The sequence below is a fragment of the Polypterus senegalus genome, chromosome 17 (assembly GCF_016835505.1).
Source record: "Polypterus senegalus isolate Bchr_013 chromosome 17, ASM1683550v1, whole genome shotgun sequence".
Lineage (NCBI taxonomy): Eukaryota > Metazoa > Chordata > Cladistia > Polypteriformes > Polypteridae > Polypterus > Polypterus senegalus.
Genome location: NC_053170.1, coordinates 21757143 through 21768316, shown reverse-complemented (window position 1 = coordinate 21768316; position 11174 = coordinate 21757143). Strand labels below are relative to the sequence as shown.

The 11174-nt window shown below is 40.3% G+C and overlaps 1 protein-coding gene across 2 annotated transcripts in view; it reads right to left on the bottom strand.

Annotated features, from left to right (window-relative positions):
• The window catches only part of themis2 (thymocyte selection associated family member 2), a 115328-nt gene that overhangs the window by 16742 nt on the left and 87412 nt on the right, over positions 1–11174 (bottom strand). For both annotated transcript variants that reach the window (XM_039739837.1, XM_039739838.1), the window contains exons 3-4: positions 9092–9514; positions 1592–2727 (exon numbers count right to left, since the gene is read on the bottom strand). In XM_039739837.1, coding sequence (XP_039595771.1) covers positions 1592–2727; positions 9092–9514 — 1559 coding nt within the window. The remainder of the gene's footprint in view (positions 1–1591; positions 2728–9091; positions 9515–11174) is intronic.

Here is an 11174-nt window from a genome sequence, read left to right as displayed (position 1 = left end):
GTTTTTGTAAATATAATAATTATTTTGCTTTATAATTTGCTATATACTTTATTTAAAATCATTTTTAAATGCGGAAAACAAATTTTTTCTTACATAAACTAATGACGGATTTAGATTTTAAAGAACATGAGGCGGTGTTATCATTTTCGGAGACTTTTTATTTATTAAATTATACAAACACGTACAAACATTTGACTTTTAATTACAATAAAACAATCAGGATCTGTGATTAGTAATCGATAAATTTGCAGCAGCAAAGTCTAGGAAAATTTCTCTTGGAAGTTAATAATTACATTTAAAGCATTATACATCAGACTATTTTTTTTTACTTTATAGTAACTTCATTTTCAGGTTATTATATTATATCCAATGTAATGTTTAAGTTTTTGCAAAGTTATATTTGAATAATATTTTAGCATAATTATATTTTCGAACTATCATTGTTGTCTTAATTATCTTACTTTGTTCTATCTTTATAAATTTAGCGAAACCTTGAAAATATACGCATAAAAGTTCTAAAAAAATTTAAAATATTTAAAAATTTAAAACTATTTAAAATAAAAAAATGTGAAATTTTTTTCTTAAAATACTATTATTTTAAATACATTTTTAAAAATTTTCTTTCCCTTCCCCATTGCATTTTGGCAAACAGGAAGGGGCGTGAAATCTTCAGTTGTCCCCAGGCGCTGAAAACCCTAGCTACGCCTCTGCACACGCACACACACACACACACACACACACACACACACACTTACACTGGCCCAGTTTTAGCTCATGGCAAACATGTATAGCTCCATGACCATCACTGAAGACTCGAGACCCGATAATTGTGCCCATTTGGTTTTGGTTAGGCCCTTAGTCCTTGGGAGCCTGGCTCTATCTGTCAGCTAATGGCAGGAGTGGAGTGCTCAGGTAAAGGAAGTAGGCATATCTGTAAAAGGCAACTATTATAAATAATTTGAAATTCACTATAATTTAGTGTTTTTAATTAATTACTGTATTTCTTAAAAATCATACATGGGGTGTACTACAGTTCACTTAAAATATATGCACAGTCCTGTTCTTAAACTTCTACCTAATTACATCACCAAAGTTGCATAAACCATTCTAGTGAGATTTACTTGCTTATTACATCAGCACCGTTTTTCAGTGTTCTTTTTTTTGCCTAATGTAATTGTGGTGAAATTACATAAGGAAACACCAGAAGAAATTATACAGAAAGCATTTCTTCACACAAAAGGTCATGGTACTAAATCCTGTTGCAGAGCAGAAGTAGAAACCTTGACAATTCTTTTTGCTTAATTTGGTCCACTGTCTTACATGTTTGGTTAACTGGAAACTGGAAATTGGCATGATGGGAGTGAGTGTAAATGTGCTCTACAATGGACTGGCGCACTGTCTAGGCTGGGTGGGTTCATACTTCACACCAAAGCTCTAGCTACAAACAAGCCTGATTGGGACGACACAGATTGGGAAAATTAATTAAAAAAATTGCTAAGTGGCTGAACGAATAAGTGAATTAAGAGATGTGCTCCTGGTATCATCTACTCATGCTTCAGTTTAGGGCCGGCCGTCTCGGACAACATCTTACCGGTGACGTACACCTCTGCATTGGTTTCTCTTCACTAATGCTGAGTCTGCACACTCTAGGAGGTATATCATCCATCGGAGGACAGGAAAGAGCAGGTGGACTGGAATTCTTCTTTGACGATTTCTGTCTTTTTGGAGGCCGAGGTGGGGGTGGCAGGTCTGAAATGGTGATTTTACGAAAATCAAAATAGAAGTTGTCCATTACTTCAGATACACTTTCATGCCTTAAAGGAAGCTCTTGAGCCTGCTGCGGCAATGGTTCCTTAGAGAAAAATACAGACATGTCAATCCAGTTGATTGGAATTTTGAAGCAGTAATCTGGCATTTCCATTAAGCTAGCTATAAGGACAGGCTCCGTGGCTATCTCTTCCAGTCGGAGAGTCAAGAAGTTCCCAAGGATGTCATCTTCAACAGAGGGATCCCGAACAGCTACTTTGACATCAACGGGCAGGATAACCTTCTTGGAGATATCAAGGATGGTGTATTTTTTGTTATTGCTAAGCTTTTCCACAAATCCTCCCTCCAGATACATGGGTAACGAGATCTGTTCTGGGAGTTCGTCATCATCATCATCAACAACATCGGTTATCCTGTTGCAGACCAACACATCTACTAGCTGTAGAGCCCCATCATAGTTCAGCTGCATCTCAGTTTGGTAGAGCACCTCCAACTGGTCACCGATGCTCAGTGAAGGCAGGTCCTCCTCAATGGACTCGCAGTACTTGGAAACATTGACTTGGAGCTTTTGCGATCTGGAGGCAGCCACCGACAGATCGTGCACAGTCGTAAACTCACGCGGTCGCATTCGAAAGCAACCACCGTAACTGTCCCAGATCAGGAAATACCGTTTGGGTTTCTTGCCGGAGACGGTGGTTGTTAGAATCATTTGGCAGTGGAGTTTTTCATGAATGATGAAACTGTGGCCCTTTTTCAATTTGGGAAGCCATGCACTTTTGAAGTAATTCTGATGTTCTGAAGTTTCTAAAATCTCACACACTGCGGGAAAGCTGTCATCAGGTTGAGAAAACACCTCCTTCAGATTCAGCGGGGTGATGAAAGTTACATCTTGGCATTGCTCGGTGACATCGATAAGGTCGACCTCCAGGTTAGATGGGATCTTCACCGAGTTCTTTCTGACTGCTCAGAGAGAAAGAGGGAAAGAGGGAGAAAGGATTTAAGAATGGAGATTATAACACATTTCCTATCATTTACACACTTATTGATGTTAAGATATGACGTTATGGGACTACATTTTAACCCAAAATCAACAAGTTTGCCCTTGATCATCTAATACGATTGACAATAAAAAGAAGTGAAACTGATAAAGATGGATGACTCTGCACAATGGCAGATCCTAAGCAACAGCTTCAGATTTCCAAGTTGTGCACCTCACATGCAAGATAAAACATAAAAAGCCCAATTTAGTAATATTTAGTAGAGGTTTTAGGTCACCATGCCATTATTACTAACCTTTCCATTATTTAGTGCACAGACTACATCCAATAGACTTCGCTATCCTCATCTCCTCCTGGGAAATGAAAAAGTCCTTGAATGCCTGCACAAAAATATGCGTCCAAGAGACTTTTCTCAGTTGGGTCATACCTATACACCTCCTTTGGCAGATGCACAAACCTTCATTGGCTTGCACCAGTGTAGAGCAGTAGTGAATGAACTCCAAGATCTTTGAAGACTGTGAAGCTCCTCACGTTGTAGAAGTGGATGAGCCCCTCGACTCTCACTTCAGGCACATGCAGTCTCGTTCTTTGAGTCAGTGGATAAAATCTCTGAAATTTGTCCAAGGATTTCCGGCCAATTGGACACACCTAATGTGAAGCGATGGGAGGCAGCCACGATTAACAGATTTCCAGATCACCTGAACTAGCTTATCTCACTCTGCTGTGGGAGTAATCTGGATTGTGAACCCCACAACACAGTAGAGGGACTTCACAAGAATATAAAGCCTGTCACATATTTCCAGGTCTTCTGCCTGTGTTCTGCCTGGTAAATATCAGGCAGCAGGCTTAAAGGAGAGACCTCAACATGATGTGCAAACCACCCCAATGGGTTTACCTCAGTCAGGTGTAGCAAAGGCTGTGTGCTGAGGTGCAAAGAGGTAACCTCCATTACAAGGGAGAGAATTCTGGTAAAAGTTTTCAACTCTGTTGAGCAGTCTCCCAAAATAATAGTTTGAGTTACATGTCACATGCATGTGCTTGGGAAACAGCTTCAGGGCTTGAGTGATTGTAATTCTCCACCGAGTCATGAGGTGGCACTGAATAATAATGATCTTTCTTCTCCTCCCTCTACAAAAAGGAATACTTGACACTGTCCCATCTCTTCTGGGATCCGCCCAGCTGGACCCACCTCTTCTTCCCAGAATGCCTCGTTTTTGCGTTTGATAGCGATAATTTGTTAAACTAACCCTCACCTATTCAGTTTCTATTCTCGGCACTTGGTACCACTGCCCTTAATGACAAGTTTTGCCTGTTAGAGAAGCACTAGAATCATCGGGTAGAGGGGTCCTTTCATCAGATTGGTTAGCCCAACACTGACTTAGCTGTAGAATGGCCAATAGTGGCGAGGCAGCTTGATGGCCGAGGTCTCCAGGACTCTGAACAAATCAGAAATCCTATTATGTGATATCATCTACTCTACATCTATTCTGCTCTGTACTTGTACTATGACGTTTGTAATGTTGCATTGTATTGAGGATTACTTGTGTTCTGTTCTGTGTATTCAATTGTATTTATCCCCTTTTTTTGACACCCAGTGCACTCCAACCTACCTGGAAAAGGGGTCTCTCTCTGAAATGCCTTTCCCAAGGTTTCTTCGAAATTTTTTTTCCCTACAACGTGAGATTTTTTTCTTGTCTTCTTAGAGAGTCAAGGCTGGGGGGCTGTCAAAAGGCAGGGCCTGTTCAAGCCCATTGCGGCACTTCTTATTTGATTTTGGAGTATACAAAAAATAAATTGTATTGTATTAACGCACATTTTTTTCCCATTTAACCTTTTGTAATTATACATTTTGGCTGTAAGATGCCACAAGCCATTCTCTGTGCTCTTTTTACACTGTGGATCACGAACATGGATGAGGATAGCAATAAATCAAGAGTTTTGTCTTAGGATTTATCTCCAGCATCACCATTTCTGAATAGTAAAGTGTTCCAATGACCTGCTTTTCTCTCACTTTACATTACTCGGGGCAACTTCTGCTCTTTCGTATAAATAGATCCATCCATTATCCATTCATCCATCATCCAACCTGCTATATTCTAACTACAGGGTTACGGGGGTCTGCCGGAGTCAATCCCAGCCAACACAGGGCGCAAGGCAGGAAACAAACCCCGGGCAGGGCGCACACACCCACACACCAAGCACACACTAGGGACAATTTAGAATCGCCAGTGCACCTAACCTGCATGTCTTTGGACTGTGGGAGGAAACCCACGCAGACACGGGGAGAGAACATGAAAAATCCAAACAGGGCGGACCCGGGTCTCCTAATTGTGAGGCAGCAGTGCTACCCACCGCTCCCCTGTGCTGCCTATAAATAGATTCGTTATTTTATTTTTTGCATGTTTTTCTCTTTTGTTTTACAATTTCTATCACTTGTTTGGGTGTTTCTTGAGTGATAGAATTTGAATCTGCAAATAGTCTTCCAAATTAAAGCTTAATGTTGTTTTTTTAGGCCATTTTCAATGCCTAAATATTTGCTTATTCATGATTGCTGCTATTTTTAAATCCCGTCGTTAGGAAAGCCTGTTGTGTTGTTCTCTGGGGTTGTGACCTTCATTTAACGATGCAATGGACTGATTATACTGATTATAAATAAAGATGTAAACACCGTCAAGATGAACACCCTTCTCAAGCTTCTTTTTCTATTTCAAAGCATCCCCATATACATTAAAAAAAATCTTTTATAAGAAACTAGATTCAATCATAATCTCATCCACGCATACAAAACGGCAACTCTACAACAATCTAAAGCTGAAGGTGGCATGGCACTACCTAACCTTTTCAATAAATGAAAACGTAGTAGTATGGATGTAGCCTGAGAGGCCAATGAAAAGCATGAGAATGGTTCAAGTCAGATCTGCTAATTCACAGGGTAAAGTGAGCTGAGGGATACACTGTAGGAGGGAAACAATGACTCTGAATCAGCAGAGCTAGAGGTGTGCATTCTTAAGGAAAGTCCATGGGATACAAGTCTGTTTTTTTGCAGTGTGACTAAAATTTAAGAGAAGTCAGTGGATGCAGCTGAGTAGACTTTTTATTCCCATTGTCATGAGTGGGTGGTCAAAGAGATGATAAACCTCTGAAATAATTCTTATTTGATAATAAACTATATTTAATTAATAAACTTTATTTATTTATTTATTTATTTATTTATAAATATATGTATATTATATTCGTAATATATTTTTTGTAAAAATGACATAAACTATATTTAATTTATAATGTGTTACTTTACTGTTAACTTTAGATCCTCTTCCTCCATCCATCTGACCGTCCCTCTCACCCGTCTAACCACTATTGCATTGGCTTTGTTTGGTTTTAGCTTTTATATTTTCTGTATTTTGTGATGTTTTAATAATATATATATGAATGGCATTATATAAATAAAGTACTAAATCATAGACAGACAGACTGATAGATAGATAGAGAAGGTACTATATGATGAAATGAAGCATAGATAGCTAGACAGATATGAAAATCACTATAAGATATGAAAGGCACTATAAAAATAAAGCACTCTATGATAAATAGATAATGAAATGCACTATATAAAAGATAGACACATAGATAATGAAAGTCACTATATAATAGGTAGATAGGTATACCAGAATGACAAAAAAGGAAAAATGTGTCACGCACACGCTAGAAGGACCAAAAAGAACTTAATTAGACACCAAGCCTGGGGTTGGTGCAGTAAACCTCTCTCTTTTATTCCTGCAGACCAAACACAGAAAATTCTGCCTGGTCCAGATTATGTCACTTCCTGTTACGACCCTAGTGCCGTCACTTCTGCCAACCTGCTTTAAAAGCCAGACGACTTCCGCTTGTAATCTCAGTTCTGTTTTGGACTCAACCTGTACACAATGTACTACCAATTTTCACTTCTTTGCAGCCTTATTCAAGTATACGCATGGCTTTCCCAAACCTTTTTCCTGTGGCAAGACATTTCCTTTCACAAAAGTAAAAAGGAAATCTTCTGACTTGCCAGTTACAGTTGCAGTGAGGCCTTATGGAGAGGTACAGCCGTGGGTATAAAGGAGCCCCCACGCTATTTCACTAGAAAAGTGCATGCAGGCAGAAAAGAAGAAAAGATAGTGTGTGCGTGCGTGTGTGTGTGAGTGTGTGTGTATGGGATGCGATGCTGTCTACTGTACATTTTTTTTTTTACCTTGGTTTTCAAATGAATCATTCCAGGCATTGGGAGGTTGTAAGGCAGATGCATGATATAATTACTGGTTTTTCTGTTCTTTCATGTATGTGCCACCTTATCTTTGTGTCTATGGGGTCAGATCTTGCCTGGTGCATGTGTAAATATTGTGCATTTCAAGTGCTTGACTTGCTGTCACGCACGCCAAAGCAAACACATCCATCTATCTATCTATCTATCTATCTATCTATCTATCTATCTATCTATCTATCTATCATATAGTGCCTTTCATGTCTATCTATCTATCTATTAGGGTGACTAGATTTTGTTTTTCATAAAAGACCCTCATGGGGGAGGGTTATAATTGAAACTTGACACACTCCTTCACATACAAGTTATTTATATAATTTTTCTAACCAAACAATTTGAGATATTTAAATATCTTATGTGTGGCATGGTGGTGCAGTGGTAGCACTGCTGCCTCACATTAAGGAGACCTGGGTTCACTTTCCGGGTATTCCTGCGTGGAGTCTGCATGTTCTCCCCATGTTGGCGTGGGTTTCCTCCAGGTGCTCCGGTTTCCTCCCACAGTCCAAAGACATGCAGGTTAGGTGCATTGGCGATTCTAAAATTGTCTGTAGTGTGTGCCCTGTGGTGGGCTGGCGCCGTACTCGGGGTTTATTTTCTGCATTGCGCCCTGTGTTGGCTGGGATTGGCTCCAGCAGACACCCGCGACCCTGTAGTTAAGACCTAGCGGGTTGGATAGCGGATGGATGAATGGAAATATCTTACTTTATGTTCAACTACTTGGCAGCCCTGCAAGTGCTTATAAAGTTTACAGATTTTCTTGCGTAATGATAAAAAGAGAACAAACACAACACATACTATTTTAATAAATACACATCAGACGTCTTTAACATTTGAGGAAGTGAAGGCAGCTATATAACTGAGGAGAAGCCCTCACTGGTTTTAAAAGTGGTCTGTTTCAGTGGACCATTCTGACACATAGTGAATGTGGCCTCTCCAAAGGGTCTCTCAGTTATGCTGATGAGCTCTCTCCCTTAACAGACGTTTTGTGCTTTTCACTGTGAAGATGAGCTTTAAGTGGCACGCGTCAATTCTGCTGATCGGACATTCAACTTCCTGCTCAAAAACACTGTTCATTTTTATTTTTTACTTCTCTGTACTTCATCTTCAACTTTTGTATTTTTGGCACCTTTGATACTGATACGTTGTTGCTGAATTGTAACGCAGCCCACCACAGTCCTTCTAGCTCTCACCTCAGAACAACTACAATTTCCTTTAAACAAAGTCTACATCACATTTGAGTTACACTCATTTCAAGCACTGCGGTGGGCTGGTGCCCTGCCCGGAGTTTGTTTCCTGCTTTGCGCCCTGTGTTGGCTGGGATTGGCTCCAGCAGACACCCGTGAACCTGTCGTTAGGATATAGCGGGTTGGATAATGGATGGATGGATGGATGATTTCAAGCATTCAGTATACAGTATGTGTCACACATGGATCAGACAAAGTGTAGGTCTGCTGTTTGTTTAAACACAGCCGGATTAATGATCAATAAACATCAGCCAACCTGCTATTTTATGACTCAAAAAAGGGGACATCATTGGTGTTTGGAAGGAGGACGTCTGGCTATCTATTTATTATTTTTGAAAACCACTTCAATAGATTAGTTCTGATTGTACTGTGAAAAAGAATAAAACAGTCGTAAACAGATTTACTCGCATCTGTGTGATGTTGTAGTTCCCACTTACGGCTATGTGTCTGATTGAAGTGCCTTTCAAAGAAGAAAGTGGGAATGTGGTCTGGAGTGAAATGGAGCCTTTTGCAGGTGTGAAATAAAAGTGGGAGCAGATAGGAATGGGATGGAATTGTGTCGGGATCGGCACCAAAAAATCAATACTGTGCAGACCTCTATTTTGTACTCAGTACAAAGACAATGCTGGCCCCATCAACCGACGAATCTGTAAGCCTATTAAGCTATAATAAATAAGAACAGAGTTTCAATGGAAACAAACAAACTTCAATTGATCCCAAAACCAATTTGGTCTCATCTTTTACCATTACCTTCAGTGAAGAGGAGAAAAAAAAGAGTTGCTTACACTGCATTATAGCATGAATTTCATATACTGGGGAGATCAGGAGCGATGCCTGGCTTGAACAGATGCCCTTCTCCCCGGTGACCATGTTCATCCGACAAGAGCACAGCCTGGGGGATTTCAGGATCTCCTGGAGAGTGTAGGCCTCTGTGCTTACAACCTGATAGAATTCACCATGGCAGGAAAATGGGATGTACAGAGGAACTTCGCCTTGCTCGTCTCGCAGGATGCAGTGGGCACATTTCTTCCCTTCGTCCATTTGGGCCGACAGGAGCTCCATGACCTCTCCACTGCGTATGACCAGCCCTTGGAAATGTATGTCCACTTTGCTAGTGAAGTAGAAGGGCATCTCCAGCTCTCCTATCATGCTGACCATTTCCTCCACTGTGGAATAGGGGTACAGATTTGGAATAAGCTTAAAGGACCCTGGAAAAAATGAAAGAAATGACAAATTAGAACAATCTAGACGAGAACAAGACATTCAGTGCAACGAAGCTCACCAGTCCTAACCAACTAATTCTTGTAAAACATTAAGTCAAGATTTGAAGGTCCCTAAAGTCCTACTGTCCACCACATTACCTGGTCATTTATTCCAAATGTCTGCGGTTCTCTGTGTTTTACTATATTCATGAACTTGGAGAGGCGTCAGTCAGCTAACTCTTAAGAATTACCCCGGGTAGATGACGTGGACCCACCTGTGCTTGCTGCCCCACTGGCCTTCATAAGAAGACACTGGCGATGCCATATCGCTGCCATATGAGTCCTATTACTCTTTGTCTCCAGAAAATACCTCCAGATAGGCAATGCTGTTAGTGAAAACTTCAAGCCTTGCCCTTCATTGCTGAGGTGCTTCACTTGCACATTGTTGAGCCGCGGCATTTCCTGCATACAGGTCTTTCGTAGTGAGGTGCATGCAAGCAGCAATAACATTTAAAAGTGCATGTGTGTGCCATCTAGTGGCTGTGGTGGACTATGAACAGAGTGGACAGCTTCGTACACACAAACATACACACACACGTCTCTTGTTTATACATGTCTAATGTGTTTTGAGGGTGGTTCCCCAAGAGGTGGGACCACCTGCCAATTACCGCCAGGAACTGCTCTCCACCCTGTATATTGGAGGGCCTCCCATAGTTCCTGGTGGTTCATTTCAAATGTGCGAGGGAGTGGAGAGTTTATTTGTGTTGTGCTCTGCCTTATTGTTTATTGTGATTATCCTGTGCTCTGTTTTTTGACTTTGCCTTTGGATTCTGGATTGGCACTTTGTTTGCCTTGCCTTCTCAGGTAATTCTTTTGTGCTCTTAAGGAGCATCTTGGATACTGCGCTTTGTTTAAAATAAATCTTTTTCTGGACCCATTAGTTCCTAGTCTGGGTTTGGACGTTAATTCAGCCAAGAGCAAATTTTGAAAGTATTTTGGGATTCCCGAGTCACAACAAAATGCTTATTATGGTTTTCTAGTGGATTTATAATGTATCAGTTCCCAATGTTACTTTTTTGTTTCATTTTCAGGTTGGTAAAATGTATTAGTGTCTTTTTTCCAAAGCTATCTTTTGTTTTCGTGGGCACTGTCATTTAGTGGTGATTCTGTGGTATGTCTACTGCCTTGTTACTAAAGGAAACAGTTTTGTGCTTATGGCTCTTGTTATTGAGTAATTTTGCTTCAGAATTCTGTTGTTTTTTCAGATTTCGCTTTTCTCTTGCCTCAAAATACCTTTACTGGCTTGAAGACATACAGTCATGGCCAAAAGTTTTGAGAATGACACAAGTTTTGGTTTTCACAAAGTTTGCTGCTTCAGTGTTTTTAGGTCTTTTTGTCAGATCTTTCTATGGTAGATTGAAGTAGAATTACAAACATTTCATTAGTTTCAAATGCTTTTATTGACAATTACATTAAGTTTATGCAAAGAGTCCATATTTGTAGTGTTGGCCCTTCTTTCTTCTTCAAGACCTCTGCAATTTGCCCTGGCATGGTGTCAATCAACTACTGGGCTAAATCCTGACTGATGGCCCCCCATTCTTGCATAATCAGTGCTTGGAATTTGTCAGAATTGATGGGTTTTTGTTTGTTCACCCACCTCTTGAGT